At 40.1% G+C, this 16,074-nt stretch overlaps 1 protein-coding gene across 2 annotated transcripts in view; it reads left to right on the forward strand.

The window, feature by feature from the left end:
• The window catches only part of LOC115169728 (sodium bicarbonate transporter-like protein 11), a 28,374-nt gene extending 23,621 nt beyond the window's left edge, over positions 1–4,753 (forward strand). For both annotated transcript variants that reach the window (XM_029725647.1, XM_029725637.1), the window contains 2 exons: positions 628–797; positions 1,159–4,753. In XM_029725647.1, coding sequence (XP_029581507.1) covers positions 628–797; positions 1,159–1,225 — 237 coding nt within the window. In that variant the 3' untranslated portion in view covers positions 1,226–4,753. The remainder of the gene's footprint in view (positions 1–627; positions 798–1,158) is intronic.
• Positions 4,754–16,074: the final 11,321 nt, after the last annotated feature.

Below are 16,074 nucleotides of genomic sequence, written 5' to 3' on the forward strand. Positions count from 1 at the left end.
TTTGAATTTCGCGCTCTGAAATTTCACTGGATGTTGGCCAGGTGGGACGCTACCATCCCACCTGCCCATAAGAAGTTTTAAACCATCTCCTCTACCTCCCCTCAGTCGTTCTAGTCAACCATGATGTTAAACCAGCTCCTCTCCCTCCCCTCAGATGTCCTAGTCAACCATGATGTTAACTTTGAAGATCTTCCCCCATCTCCTCTCCCTCCCCTCAGATGTCCTAGTCAACCAGGATGTTTAACCAGCTCCTCTCCCTCTGCCTCCCCTCAGACGTCCTACTCAACCACGATGTTAAACAATCTCCTCTCCCTCTGCCTCCCCTCAGACGTCCTAGTCAACCAAGATGTTAAACCATCTCTTCTCATCTCTCTCCCCTCTGACGTCCTAGTCAACCACAATGTTAAACCATCTCCTCTCTCTCCCCTCAGATGTCCTAGTCAACCATGATGTTAAACCATCTCCTCTGCCTCCCCTCAGACATCCTAGTCAACCATGATGTTAAACCATCTCCTCTCCCTCCCCTCAGACGTCCTAGTCAACCATGATGTTAAACCATCTCCTCTCCTTCCCCTCAGACATCCTAGTTAACCATGATGTTAAACCATCTTCTCTCCCTCCCCTCAGACTTCCTACCCTCCCACCCACTACATTCGGAGGGTGCCCCAGAAGAAGGTGCACTTCTTCACAGCACTGCAGATACTGCAGTTGATCATCCTGTGTGCGTTTGGCATGTACCCTCTGCCCTATATTAAGATGATCTTCCCCTTCTTGATGATCCTGCTCATTCCCATCAGGTAACAGTCACATAATTAAATAGAACACATTTTATTGTACCTCTATTGGTATAGTCCTCCCAACCAGCAGGGGGCAGAGAAGTCCACAAAAAAACTGTGAATCTGAACCAGGCGCTTTCGGCTTTGAACAAAGGGTAGCAGTAGCCTCTAGTGGTTAGAAAAACGTGCTTGGTTGATTCCCATGGTTAAATATTCAAGATCACCAATAATTGATTGTTGTGGCTTTCTATTAACAAAGATTATAACAGGTGTATTTACCTTTGAAAACAACCAAGCCTGTAGTTCAATGACACTTACTACAGTAGTGAGTTTGATTTTGAATTAATTGGGTTTAATGTGTGTCTCTGTATCTCTTCACCAGGACTAACCTGCTGCCAAGGGTAATCGAGGCGAAGTATCTGGACATCATGGATTCCCAGCACATGTAGATAGACGGAGGGAGAACTCTGAAAGGACTGATACCAAGGCCTTGATTCAATCTGTAGCGCTGAAGACCTGCGCTAAAGCTCAATAGAAATGTAAAGATAATGTTCCCACATTTGCGGAGACTGCATTCAAAGAAGGTGCTGTCGGCTCAATCGGAAATACCGTTAAATTAAAATCGCACTACAGTGCAAATCTTCAGCTCTATGAATTGATTTGAGCCCCCTAAAATACAAAATGTATTTTGTAAACTGGGTCAAAGACGTATAAGGTTTTCAAAGTAGCAAAAAAATAAAACAGCAATTACAATTCCCTTCAAATCCTTTTTTATGTTCATTGGAGTGTCACATATTCCCTGATATTAGTTATATTCAAGAATAAAGCCAATAATAAAAAAAAATGTGATTCATATGAATGTACCCTAGTAAAATGTCATTCAGTATAACACTAAGTGTAAAAAAAAGAAGAATCATGCCCATTTTTCATAATCCCAAGGTTATATATCCATGCTTAGACTGGCAGAAATATAACTACCCAGAAAAAATGACATTATTTTATATGTCACAGGTACAACTGAAAATGTATTGAAGGTTTCTTACAAAGACTTCCTGCCTTATACTGAAACAAATTGTAAAATCAATGAAAATATCTTTCATTTCATCCTTTGAGATTTGTTTTTGTCTATCTAAGTCAACAAAACAAAGTTATTGCATTTTAATATAAAATACTAGTGTTATACTGTATGACAATATTTTGTTACCCTGAATGACACATATCACTGCGGCCCAAAAATATTGATTAAATATGATTCCTTCAGCAATAACAATAATGATCCTATGAACTATTATTAGTAGCCACAATAGTATTTTTCAAGGACTCAGATGGTTGCTCCAGTTCTGGAAGTGCAGGTTCATGTTGTACTTGTACAAGTTGTTCAGGGGGCTGCTCAAAAGAGTTTCCTTCAGTGGATACTGGAGTTAAGTTCATCACCACATTCATTTGTTAGATTCTTTCACGGTGCCTCCTCTAATTTAATCTAAATTCTTCCCTCTTTTTCAGCATCAGATTGTGTCATTGTGTGGATGATCAGGATTGACATCCTTCTTTCTTTGATCGCTACAAAATGAAAATGTAGTAGTTATGACACTGGCACAGAATAGGATTCACATCCATGAAATGTTATTAGTAGTCTATTAAAAGTAGGCTATACAATGATAACACTTAATCAAAGTTTAAAAGTTAAATCAACTCCCTCTCCTTTTCTCTTTCAAACATGTTTTGTTACTATTTCATTGCTAATGTTAATAACAATCACTTTACTATAATTTGAGCCTGTGGCAACACTTTACGTTGCATTAAATTGCATTATTACACCATTATTACATGCTAGTTAATGTTATAATTATACATTGTTACACTGTAACTGGTAAATTTCTATTTAATGCAGGTACAGAAATGTAATTCCAAGATACCTACACAAAATAGCTACATAAAATGGCCATCAAACTACTTCAATTCAAACTTGTACAGTCTCGATTTTTCATAAAGTGCCCCACATGAGAAGTAGCTATTAACCAAAATCAATGTTTAATCCATAATTGTGTGTGTGTAATATTATATTAACCAATATAATCCATCAGTTATACCGTAACTGCAGTGCAATAAAACATTAACTACATTGTAATAGCGGACCTTAATGTTAAGTGTTATCCACCCAGCTTTATATCCTATTATATCCTATTCTGTTGCTGACAGTAGCATGAAACCATGAAAACAATACCTTGCTTTTCTTCTGGCTAGTCTTTCCTCCCTAGCAACTGGACCTGCATTAATCTTTTGTCTGTGCCGTGCAGCCCTCTTCTTATTAGACAACGGCATCTACAGTATAAAGATAATGTGCCTTGAAATACCTTAAAATGTCATATAATAGTTTATAACGATAATATTCAGTATTCATACAACAAGTAAATATGAATTGCATGATTAAATGGTGTAAACTAGTGAAAACATGGGATAACAAAGCTACTGTCATTCAGCATAACGGGTGACATTGTGGTATAACATGAAACTTTTGTTGTGCTGAAGAACAAAAGCGTGATACTTAAGGATGGATTTCATACATAAACACATTTAACAGGCAGTTCCTTGGCCATCTATATAAATTAATGACATTGACCTATAAAGATTATCCTTACTTTTTATATTTAATAGAGCTTTTTATAAAATAATAAAATTAAAAGTATTTTTTCTGTGTTGTACTGAAGGACATGCATTTTTGTTACAAAGGTTACTAGAGGGTGAAAAGGTGAAATCATCAAATATTTCAGAGAGATTTACCTCATCACATTGATAGAGGGTCTTCAATAGGTCTTCTTTGTGATGTCACACACTGTCACATGATTACCATCATGTGATATGCTTTAAAATTGCTTTTGACCTTTGTTATACTGAATGACATTGATTCAACTCAAAATTCCGGACAAAAGTTATTAAAGTTTTAAAATATTTTTTAGATACGGTATGTCACCCATTATTCTATATATTGTTGCAAACACTAACACAATTATGTGTTCATTTATATTTTTAGGATGAATTTCTACATTTTAAAAACAGTTTTGTCATTCAAATTTTTACCCGGACAGTTACACTGAAGGACATTTTGACACTTTAGAGCTCAATAACTCCCTTAATTGAATAGTTTGCAACACAAACACTTCTGGCTGAAAAGAAGGGTAAGAGTTGAGTGATTTAATATTATATTCATACCTATTTATATTTTTCTGTTAAATGAATGGACTTCGGACACCAAATTTACACGCCTCGTCTTTGACCCAGTACATGTTAAGGCACTTTGACTCCAAGAGTACAAGACTGTGACTGGGTTGCAACCGGTAGTTGACTGAAATTGAAATCTGGATGGACCACAATTTTCACCTTTTTTATATGTTACGTATAAGCCATGCTTCTACATCTGCATTGCTTGCTGTTTGGGGTTTTAGGCTGGGTTTCTGTATAGCACTTTGTGACATCGGCTGATGTAAAAAGGGCTTTATAAATAAATGTGATTGATTGACGTACAGTAGTTGCTTAATCTATGTAGTTGCTTTATATAGTTGCTTATATATTTAACATACTCTTTAACCTCTCTTCTTATTGTATTATGAGAAATTCTGTACAACACAAGGCATTATCTAATGCTGCCCCTGACCCACACCCTACCTTTATATAACATGTTTAAGCTCATTGTATTGTTGTATATGAATAAGATAAACATTTAGAAAGATAAACATTGTTTTGGTTTTAGGCTGGGATCTGCAGATAGTCATGGTTGTTTATAGTTCAATAGTTTTGGATACTTATACAAAATCAATTCACAATGAATTGGCCAGATGGCAATGCAAAAGTGCCATAACTTCTGCAATTACAAAGTAACATACAGGATATTAATGTAAAACAAACAAATATGCTACACAGTATACTGCTTTCCTGCTGTTTAAGCTGTTACCAAACGAATAAAGCCTTTTAAATGATTTGAATGGTTTGTATTTATTTATAATCACACTGCGACAGATTAACATGTTCATATTGCTCTAATTGCACTTTCTGTACTGTATTACCTCATTCTGAAGACGTGTAAAACAGTCCTCCCTTTGAAATTCTTGGTTGATGGTTTCACAGCATTGCAGAGCTGTGAGAGAATTCACCCTGTGCAATTGTCCCAATAGATGGCAGTATAAGCCCACCTAGAATAATCTAAACCTGGATCTTCAGAGGAGCCATTCTGTGTAGTCTTATTGTCAGACCTGTTACTTGTCAGCTGTTCTTTGCAGTGGTTTCTAGTATCACTGCTTTTAAAGCCAATGTATACATTTCAAAAGGTGTTATGAACAAACTGTTCCCTAAAGATCACTGCTGTGTCAGATGAGTTGTGTGTTGCCTTCAACACTTCAGAGTAGAGTGGACTTTTTTTTAAGGGAAGTGCAGTCAAAAACGTAATTTCCCTGTATTTTTGTATTATATTTCCACATTATGAGGTCGAAAGAACACAATGAAAATGTGCGTTGAGCCGACATGCGCAGTGTTTACCAACATTGCCTATAAAATGCACAGTCCTTTTATTTATTTAACTAGGCAAGTCAGTTAAGAACAAATTCTTATTTACAATAACAGCCTACCCCAGACTTAAGAACAAATTCTTATTTACAATAACGGCCTACCCCGGACGATGCTGGGCCAATTGTGCGGCACCCTATGGGACTCCCCATCACAGCCGGATGTGATTCAGCCTGGATTCGAACCAGGGACTGGAGTGACGCCTCTTGCACTGGGATGCAGTGCCTTAGACCGCTGACCCACCCTGGAGTCCTACAGTAATGGAATTGTAAAACTCTTGAACTCCTATCAATGGATAAACTTTGATTTCACTTAAGATAAATTGACAATAAATCAAGGTGAGTGAACATATACAGCTCAAACGTTTGTGTGAATTACAAACCTCAAATAGGTTCTGGATGACATCCCATCTTTGAGGACAAGAAATGTTATTTCAGAACTTCCATGCTGGCAGGCAGCAATCAGTGTTAAAGAAACTGAGCAATACTACCGCACAACTCCTTCACAATTACCATACACGGGACGTTCTCGTATGACTACGTTGATGCTGGCTATTTCGAGACAGAAACTCATAAGCACAACATTGTAGAAAGAGCCACATTTATTCAATTCTCCTGTTTAAAAACCACGATACACTGAAAATGGATGGGCAGACTTAAGACAAGAACAAAATCTGCAAAAACCACCAGTCACGGCGGGTAGATTGAAGAGTCATTTGAATAGTACAATACTTTTGTATTATCAACAGTATGCTAATAGCTGACAGTTTATCAGAACTTTTAATTCAGATCCTTTGTTGTGATAAATTCTGCTCCACTTCAAGACAAAACAGAAGCAAATCTTTAGGATCCAGATATAGCATCTTAATTTGAGACAGTTTGCTACAGCAGGAAAATAATCCTGAAGCAACAGGACATTAGAATTATTACCGTAAAACATACGGTTATAATATAACTACTGTTCCCTGAAGAAGGGAATGAGGAATAACATACTATAGGGGAGTCAACAACCAATCATATTCACTGGAAGAAAAATGAAATCACACCCAACAGGCTTGCACCCATTTCAGCGAGCATAAATCCCCTGACAGCACTGGGCAAAAATATGTTACACCTCATTCCCTCCTTCAAGGAATAGTGGTTATATTCAAAACTGTATACTTCCTTTCAGACGGTCACTCTGTATAACATTCTATGGGGACATACAATCACGGCTCAGAGGGTACCAAACTAGGAGGCCCATGGCAGCCCAAACACATACAGGTTCCACCGGATCCAAAAAAAGGTTACAGAAGCCAATTTTTTCCCTAATACTTAACCAAGATGCCTGAACTGTCAGAGCCTCATGAGGGCTGAACTGTCACAGCCCCATATAGGGAACCAGAACCTGCTGCAACTTAGCAATGCACACTGACATGCCGCCTCTACAGCCCAAGTCCATAGACCCCACGGTTCCAAGAACAATACTTACCTTGCAAGCCTGAAATGTCAGAACTCATACATGAAAGCGCAAGTCCAAAACAACACCTGTTGTGACTTGGTAAAGTGCACACGCGCGCTGCATAGCATTGACCAGAGCCACTTAACCTTAACCTTAGCCTTCCCTGTAGCTCAGTTGGTAGAGCATGGTGTTTGCAACACCAGGGTTGTGGGTTTGATTCCCACGGGGGGCCAGCACAGGAAAAAAAAATGTATGAAATGTATGCATTCACTACTGTAAGTCACTCTGGATAAGAGTGTCTGCTAAATGACTAAAAAAAAAAAAAAAAAAAAAAAACTTAACCATGGCAGCCAGAGGCTCAAACCTACAGCAAACCTGCAGTAACCTGTGTACTTGTGCAGTGCCACAGCAGCCTAAGGCTGAAACCCACAGGAGACTGTGGTAACCCTGATAATGCGCCCAAGTGGCGCCGGGAGAAATGGCAGCAGTTTTACGGGTGCTCAACCAATTGTGCTATTATGTGTTTTTTTCGCATTATTTGTAACTTAATTTGTACATAATGTTTCTGCAACCGTATTTTACGGGAAAAAAAAGAGCTTCTGGATATCAGGACAACGATCACTCACCTCGGATTAGACTAGGATTTTTTCTTCAACAAGCAGGACATTCTCCGAACAACCGACAAGGCCAACATCCCAGTTATTTGCAAGAGGAAGAGACGCAGGTACAGAGGACACAGAGCGGGATGCCTCGTAAGGATCAGCAGAAGGCGAGTGGGAAAGCTGCCGTTACCGTTAATATTACTCGCCAACGTGCAATCATTGGACAATAAATTAGACGAGATACGATCATGAATATCCTACCAACGGGACATCAAAAACTGTAATATCTTATGTTTCACGGAATCGTGGTTGAATGATGGCATGGATATTCAGCTAGCGGGATATACGCTGTACCGGCAAGATAGAACAGCACACTCCAGTAAGACGAGGAGGGGCGGTCTATGCATATTTGTTAACAACAGCTGGTGCACGAAATCTAAGGAAGTCTCTAGATTTTCATCGCCTGAGGTAAATTGCAGACCACACTACTTGCCTAGAGTTTTCAGCTATACTTTTTGTGGCTGTTTATTTACCACCACAGACGGATGATGGCACTAAGACCGCACTCAGTCAGCTGTATAAGGAAATAAGCAAACAGGAAACCACTCACCCAGAGGTGGCGCTCCTAGTGGCCGGAGACTTTAATGCAGGGAAACTTAAATCAGTTCTACCTATTTTCCATCAACATGTTAAATGTGCAACCAGAGGGAAGAAAATTCTAGATCACCTGTACTCCACACACAGGGACGTGTACAAAGCTCTCCCTCGCCCTCCATTTGGTAAATCCAAATGCAATTGCTCGGCCTCTGACCGCAAGGCACTACAGAGGGTAGTGTGTACGGTCCAGTACATCGCAGGGGCTAAGCTGCCTGCCATCCAGGACCTCTACACCAGGCGGTACACACTAAAAATTGTCAAAGACCCCAGCCACCCCAGTCATAAACTGTTCTCTCTACTACCACATGGCAAACGGTACCGGAGTGCCAAGTCTAGGACAAAAAGGCTTCTCAACAGTTTTTACCCCCAAGCCATAAGACTCCTGAACAGGTAATCAAATGGCTACCCGGACTATTTGCATTGTGTGCCCCTTCCCCCCCAACCCCTCGCTGCTACTCTCTGTTTATCATATATGCATAGTCACTTTAACTATACATTCATGTACATACTACCGCAATTGGCCCGACCAACCAGTGCCCCCGCACATTTGCTAACTGGGCTATCTGCATTGCGTCTCGCCACCCACCACCCGCCAACCCCTCTTTTTACGCTACTGCTACTCTCTGTTTATCATATATGCATAGTCACTTTAACCTTATCTACATGTACATACTACCTCAATCAGCCCGACTAACCGGTGCCTGTATGTTACTGTTATGGCCTCGCTACTGTTATTTTTCACTGTCTTTTTGCTGTTGTTTTTATTTCTTTACTTACCTATTGTTCACCTAATACCTTTTTTGCACTGTTGGTTAGAGCCTATAAGTAAGCATTTCACTCTAATGTCTACACCTGTTGTATTCGGCGCATGTGACGAGTAAACTTTCATTTGAAGGCTCAAACCTACTGGGAACTGTGGTAACCTGGATAAATGTGCAACCTGCGTCCTGCCTAACACCCACTCCCGGGCCCAGCAATAAGAACACTATGAGCCACACTTGGAGCAGTTATATCCAAGCGATAAAACCTCAAAGGTATGTCGCGAACCCCAACTCGCTGCAGCAGAGATATCACCAATTGTTATGCCCTGGACAATGCCCAAGCAGCCTCCACACCTCTAGTGTGAACACACACACCGCTAGGCAACCCTTGTACTTTGCTGTCATACGTCCGAGAGAGAGATTCCACAATCCAATGAGAGACGTTGCTTAGAAAACATCCTATCCCGAGCTGGATTAGCGAAACAGACAAAAAAGCTCACAAACACAGATATCATTGGTCCTATCCATTCGTGCATAAAGCGACCCTCAAACGCTCTCCACTTATATGTATACAATCCTCTCATAAAAGGCGCATGCGCCAACTGTATAGTCATAATCAGGTTCGAGGGTAAACCCCTAGCCGTCAAATGCAACCTTTCAGGGGCCAAACCCACAGATCCCATAGCTGCGGTTGTGGGTGCCAAACTCTCCCCTGTGCATGGCACAATAGATTCTGATGATACAGAACCCTCCACAGGTCTCCTCCCAACAGGCGGATGTTCTCCAGGAACCAGGGTTGTCTGGGCCAAAGGGGCGCCACCAGAATAAACAACACACCCTCCTGACAGACCCTCTCCAAGGTGGATTGAATCAGGTCCACCGAAGGAAATGCATTGAGCAGGGTTCAAGGCCACTGGTTGCCAATAGAGTGCCCAGACCCCTCATTGAGAAGAACAGACGACAATGTGTGTTTTCTCTCGATGCGTAAAGCTCTAAGTCGGCCCTGCCTAGTTTGTTGCTTTTTTCTGATATCTTATCTTTTCTGATATCTTGTATAAGGGAAGGATAATAGAGTACTACAGAATTAGTCATAATACCCATAAAACCTAGCGGTCAAACAAGGAAATGGTTCCAATAGTTTTCCCACCATTGATTTCTATCACTTCAAATAAGGGCTGTGTTTCATGAAGGCTATCATAAAGAACTACAAATACCATGACGATCTGGACGAGACTGCCGAATCGAGACAAAGGTAAGAATCTCTGTATTAACTATCTAATGTTAGCTAAATGTGTAACGAATACATTTGCTATATTTCTTTAAATTATTAATTTTGTCAACTGTCTTGTTGACACAATACCTGTTAGCAAAGGTGTCAGCTAGAAATGACGTGCAGGAACTTGCAGGGATTTGTAGTTTTGCATGAAGTCTACTATGACGCTAATTAGCATTTCTGAATTTGAGAGTAAATAGAGCCGAATATATTCATAAAAGTAATCTTGACCGAGAGAGATTTACAGTACATGGTTATCAAAATGTCACGCCAGGATAAGCCTAAACGAAACACAGCCCTTATTTGAAGTGTTTCTAAAATCCCCTATAGGAAAATGAATGGTGGAAAAACTAATCGGAACCATTTCCCTGTTTGACCTCTAGGTGTTATGTGTTGTGGCTAATTTCTGCATTACCAAATGAGGAGAGTTACAAACACACCAGTCCGAGTTAACTACATCTTTAATAATTAAGATACTTTTTCAAAAGCACTTGACCTTCAATAATGTACTCTCTCGAATGAACCAGGAAGGTTCCAACACAATGGCTACTGAGATATTTTATAGCAAATATCCACCCCCCTTTGACATGACAAACCACAGACATTTAGGAACGGTTCACAAAGAAAGACTGTTTACTTTAGAGAGGAGTATCTACAGCCAGATATCATTCGCTGTAAATTATCGTTCAGTTTGATCCCTAATGACGAGGTTCTAATCTCATCCCTGGTACTTCATAGAACAAAAACACCATTTCATCCAATGGCATATATCAATTGTCAACTCTAGATACTCCCATCTCAAGCAAACCCCCTCTTGACCCCACTCCTGGACAAGCTCACTGAGGGAAGTGACCTGCGCACAGACATTGTGGAGACAAATAATTGGTTCCCCATTAATCACACCATCCCTTCACATGGTTTAAGAATAGGTAAAGACATTCACATATGAAGACAATATTTCATTCTGTCCTCCTCTCTTGCTGATATTCTGCATAGCAACAAAGACATGTAAAAAAACAAGTCTGACCTCTCCAACTCTCTGGGAGACTGAGCCCCAGCTAAGGGAAACTTACAACTGAAAGACACCAGAGTCCAAAGGACACTTTCCAATGACAAGTATCTCACATAAGCATATTATACTAATAAAACATCTTAATTATCTATGTTACCCAACTAATTCTTATTCATCCACCACATATGACTATTATGACACCTCCACTGTGGGACTCTGTCTCATACTTGGCTAAATTTAAAAATGAGTTAGAAATGAAATTGAAAGAAAAATCTCTATTTTAGAAAAAGCCCATAAAAAATAACTTTTCAATGACATAATTAACAAGACATTTTGGACTGACCAATGTATATATTTTCAAATCCATGTAACTTAAAAGTTTCATATCAAGAAATTTATATTTTACATATTTTGGACATCAGAGCAATATTGAGGGAACCCTATTTGAGTCAGAAAAGGATGTTCATATGATAGGTAAGATATAGAAAACCTTCCAGAGAGCATATCCAACTGACAATCTCTTAGAAATAAATATAAACTACTGGAACCAAGACTTAAAAAGAACTGATATTGGCAAAAGATTGTAGGAACGTTGGAACATAACTAATGAAATTACAGTTAACTAAAATGTATGCTTAATCCAGTATAAACTAATGTATAGAATGTATTACACGAGACAAAATTCACAAATTCTACAGCAAAACGGCAGTCATGTCTCAAATGTCCCATCTCTGCTGCCAATGAGTGGAACGAACTGCAAAAATCACTGAAGCTGGAGACTCATATCTCCCTCACTAGCTTTAAGCACCAGCTGTCAGAGCAGCTCACAGCTCACTGCACCTGTACATAGCCCATCTGTAAACAGCCCATCTATCTACCTCATCCCCATACTGTATTTATTTATTTATTTATTTATCTTGCTCCTTAGCACCCCAGTATCTTTGCTTGCACATTCATCTTCTGCACATCTACCATTCCAGTGTTTAATTGGTATATTGTAATTACTTCGCCACCATGGCCTATTTATTGCCTTAACTCCCTTATCTTACCTCATTTGCACTCACTATATATAGACTTTTTATTTTCTTTTTTTCTACTGTATTATTGACTGTATGTTTTGTTTATTCCATGTGTAACTGTGTTGTTGTATGTGTCGAATTGCTATGCTTTATCTTGGCCAGGTCGCAGTTGCAAATGAGAACTTGTTCTCAACTAGCCTACCTGGTTAAATAAAGGTGAAATAAAAAATTTAAAAATTTAAAAAAGTGTAAAACTAACAATGATTCAATAATCCATGCCTTCTGGGAATGCTATAAATTTCAAAAGTTATTGGCGGAGTTAGAAAGTTGGCTGTCAGAGGTATTACAATGTAAATGTACTTTTAATTCATCTGTCTGCATATTTCAAGACATGGCATATGAGGATGCAGTGAGATACCCGATGGGTTGGATGATACTTTTCTCGTCAATCATCTCGAAAAAAAGTACACTTCAAAACTGGAAATGAACCAATCCTCCATCGTTAACACAATGGAAAGGTCAAATGCTTTATTATCTTAATGGTGAAAGTGTGGGGCGACAGAGATAAACAAAATGATGCAGTTATATATACACTACCGTTCAAAAGTTTGGGGTCAGACGCCTCACAAATCCTCAACTGGCAACTTCATTAAATACTGTAGTACCCGCAAAACACCAGTCTCAAAGTCAACAGTGAAGAGGAGACTCCAGGATGCTGCCCTTCTAGGCAGAGTGCCTCTTTCCAGTGAATCTGTTCTTTTGCCCATCTTAATCTTTTCTTTTTATTGGCCAGTCTGAGATACAGCTTTTTCTTTGCAACTCTGCCTAGAAGGCCAGCCTCCCGGAGTCGCTTCTTCACTGTTGACATTGAGACTGGTGTTTTGAGGGTACTATTTAATGAAGCTGCCAGTTGAGGACTTATGAGGCGTCTGTTTCTCAAACTAGACACTCTAATATACTTGTCCTCTTGCTCAGGTGTGCACTGGGGCCTCTCACTCCTATTTATATTCTGGTTAGAGCCAGTTTGCGCTGTTCTGTGATGGGAGTAGTACACAGCGTTGTACGCGATGTTCAGTTTCTTGGCAATTTCTCGCATGTAATAGCCTTCATTTCTTAGAACAAGAATAGACTGATGATTTTCAGAAGAAAGTTCTTTGTTTCTGGGCATTTTGAGCCTGTAATAGAACTCACAAATGCTGATGCTCCAGATACTCAACTAGTCTAAAGAAGGACAGTTGTATTGCTTCTTTAAATCAGACACAAAATTTTTCAGCTGTGCTAACATAATTGCAAAAGGGTTTTCTAATGATCAATTAGCCTTTTAAAAATGATCAACTTGGATTAGCTAACACAACGTGCCATTGGAACACAGGAGTGATGGTTGCTGATAATGGGCCTCTGTACTCCTATGTAGATATTCCATAAAAAAATCTGCCGTTTCCAGCTACAATAGTCTTTAAAACATAAACAATGTCTACACTGTATTGACGATCAATTTGATGTTATTTTAATAGACAAAAAATGTGCTTTTCTTTCAAAAACATTTCTAAGTGACCCCAAACTTTTGAACGGTAGTGTATATATACACACTAAGTTTTAGAACAGCCAATCATTCAAGGGTTTTTCTATATTTGTATTATTTTCAACATTGTAGAATAATAGTGAAGACATCAAAATGTGTAATAACACATATAGAATCATGCAGTAACCAAATAAGTGTTAAACAAATTTGAGATTCTTCAAATAGCCACCCTTTGCCTTGATGACAGCTTTGCACACTCTTGGCATTCTCTCAACCAGCTTCACCTGGAACTCTTGAAGGAGTTCCCACATATGCTGAGCACCAGTTGGTTGCTTTCCTTCACTCTGCAGTCCGAACCATCTCAATTTGGTTGAGGTCGGTGGATTGTGGAGGGCAGGTCATCTGATGCAGCAATCCATCACTCTCTTTCTTGGTAAAATAGCCCTTACACAGCCTGGAGGTGTATTGGGTCATTGTCCAGTTGAAAAACAAATAATAGTCCCACTAAGCGCAAACCAGATGGGATGGCATATCGCTGCAGAATGCTGTGGTAGCCATGCTGGTTAAGTGTGCCTTTGAATTATAAATAAATCACTGACAGTGTCACCAGCAAAGCACCCCCACACCACAACACCTACACCTCCATGCTTTACGGTGGGAAATACACATGCAGAGATCATCTATTCACCCACACCGCATCTCACAAAGGAACAGCGGTTGGAACCAAATATCAACATTTTGGATTCCAGACCAAAGGACAAATTTCCACCAGTCTAATGTCCATCGCTTGTGTTTATGGGCACAAGCAAGTCTCTTCTTCTTATTGGTGTCCTTTAGTAGTGGTGCCTTTGCAGCAATTCGACCATGAAGGCCTGATTGATACAGTCTCCTCGGAACAGTTGACATTGAGATGTGTCTGTTACTTGAACTCTGTGAAGCATTGATTTGGGCTGCAATCTGAGGTGCAGTTAACTCTAATTAACTTATCCTCTGCAGCATAGGTAACTCTGTGTCTTCCATTCCTGTGCCGGTCCTCATGAGAGCCAGTTTCATCATAGCGCTTGATGGTTTTTGCGACTGCACTTGAAGAAACTTTCAAAGTTCTTGACATTTTCCGTATTGACTGACCTTCATGTCTTAAAGTAATGATGGACTGTTCTTTTCTCTATTCTTATTTGAGCAGTTCTTGACATAATATGGACTTGGTATTTTACCAAATAGGGCTATCTTCTGTATACCACCCCTACCTTGTCACAACACAAATTATTGGCTCAAACACAGATGTACTTTTAAGAAGGCACACCTGTTATTTGAAATGCATTCCAGGCTACCTCATGAAGCTGGAAGAGAGAATTCCAAGAGTGTGCAAAGAAGTCATGTAGGCAAAGGGTGGCTATTTGAAGAATATCAAATATCGCATAACTTTTGATTTGTTTGACACTTTTTTGGTTACTACATGATTCCATATGTGTTATTTCATAATTTTGATGTCTTCACTATTATTCTACAATGTAGAAAATAGTAAAAATAAAGAAACACACTTGAATGAGTACGTGTCTAAAGCTTTTGACCGGTAGTGTATCGTATATATACACACATACATACATACATACATACATACATACATATATATATACTTCAAAATACTCTCCTGCAACCCGCCTCACTTAATGTGGTGTGGATCTGTTTTCTTTTCCAAAGTATTTCTACTTACCTCGGAACTGGAATCCCTCAACTGAAGCTAGCTAGCTAACTAGCTACCAGCCAGCTAACCACTGCTAGCGGTCATCAGCTAAACTTTAGCTCGGAAAGCTCTTGAAAGTTTGTACAGCATGTTTCAAACCAGAGCATTCCTTGACCAATTTTTCTCTCCATATCCCCGGATTCCTACCTCAAACTCTGAGCCTTTTCATCTGGATCATCGCAGCTAGCTAACCGCAACCCGGGTTGACTATTCCTGGCTAACGTTTCCATCCCGGAGCAAGCACCAATTAGCCTGGAGCTAGCCCATGCTAGGCCCATCTCCCGGCTAGGGCTCCTTGGCTACTCCTGAAGCCCACTCCTGGCTACAATATCCGGACCCCTTCTACTGCCGGCACGGGGCACGGAACACCGCCGATCCTTCATGACTGGAATACCGAAATAATCTGCCCGAGGATTCCAACAGGCCCCTCAGGCGCGACGTCCCCTGAAGGGCCGTTCTGCTAACCGCGGCCTGCTAGCTATCTAGAGCATGTTGGACTGTTAGCTGATCCATCAGCCAGTTTCTTGGACCACTATACCCATTTTTGCCAATTGGACTTGGACCCCTCTGCTACTTGGAACCCTACTAATCCATGACTGGTCTATCAATATCACCGCACGAGGAGGCAAAAACAGACTTTCCCCCATCGCGACGTCCCTCTAAGGCCCTTGTGCTAGCTTGCTAGCCCCGGCCTGCTAACTGTCTGAATCT

Source organism: Salmo trutta, chromosome 3 (genome assembly GCF_901001165.1).
Source record: "Salmo trutta chromosome 3, fSalTru1.1, whole genome shotgun sequence".
NCBI classification, from domain to species: Eukaryota; Metazoa; Chordata; class Actinopteri; order Salmoniformes; family Salmonidae; genus Salmo; species Salmo trutta.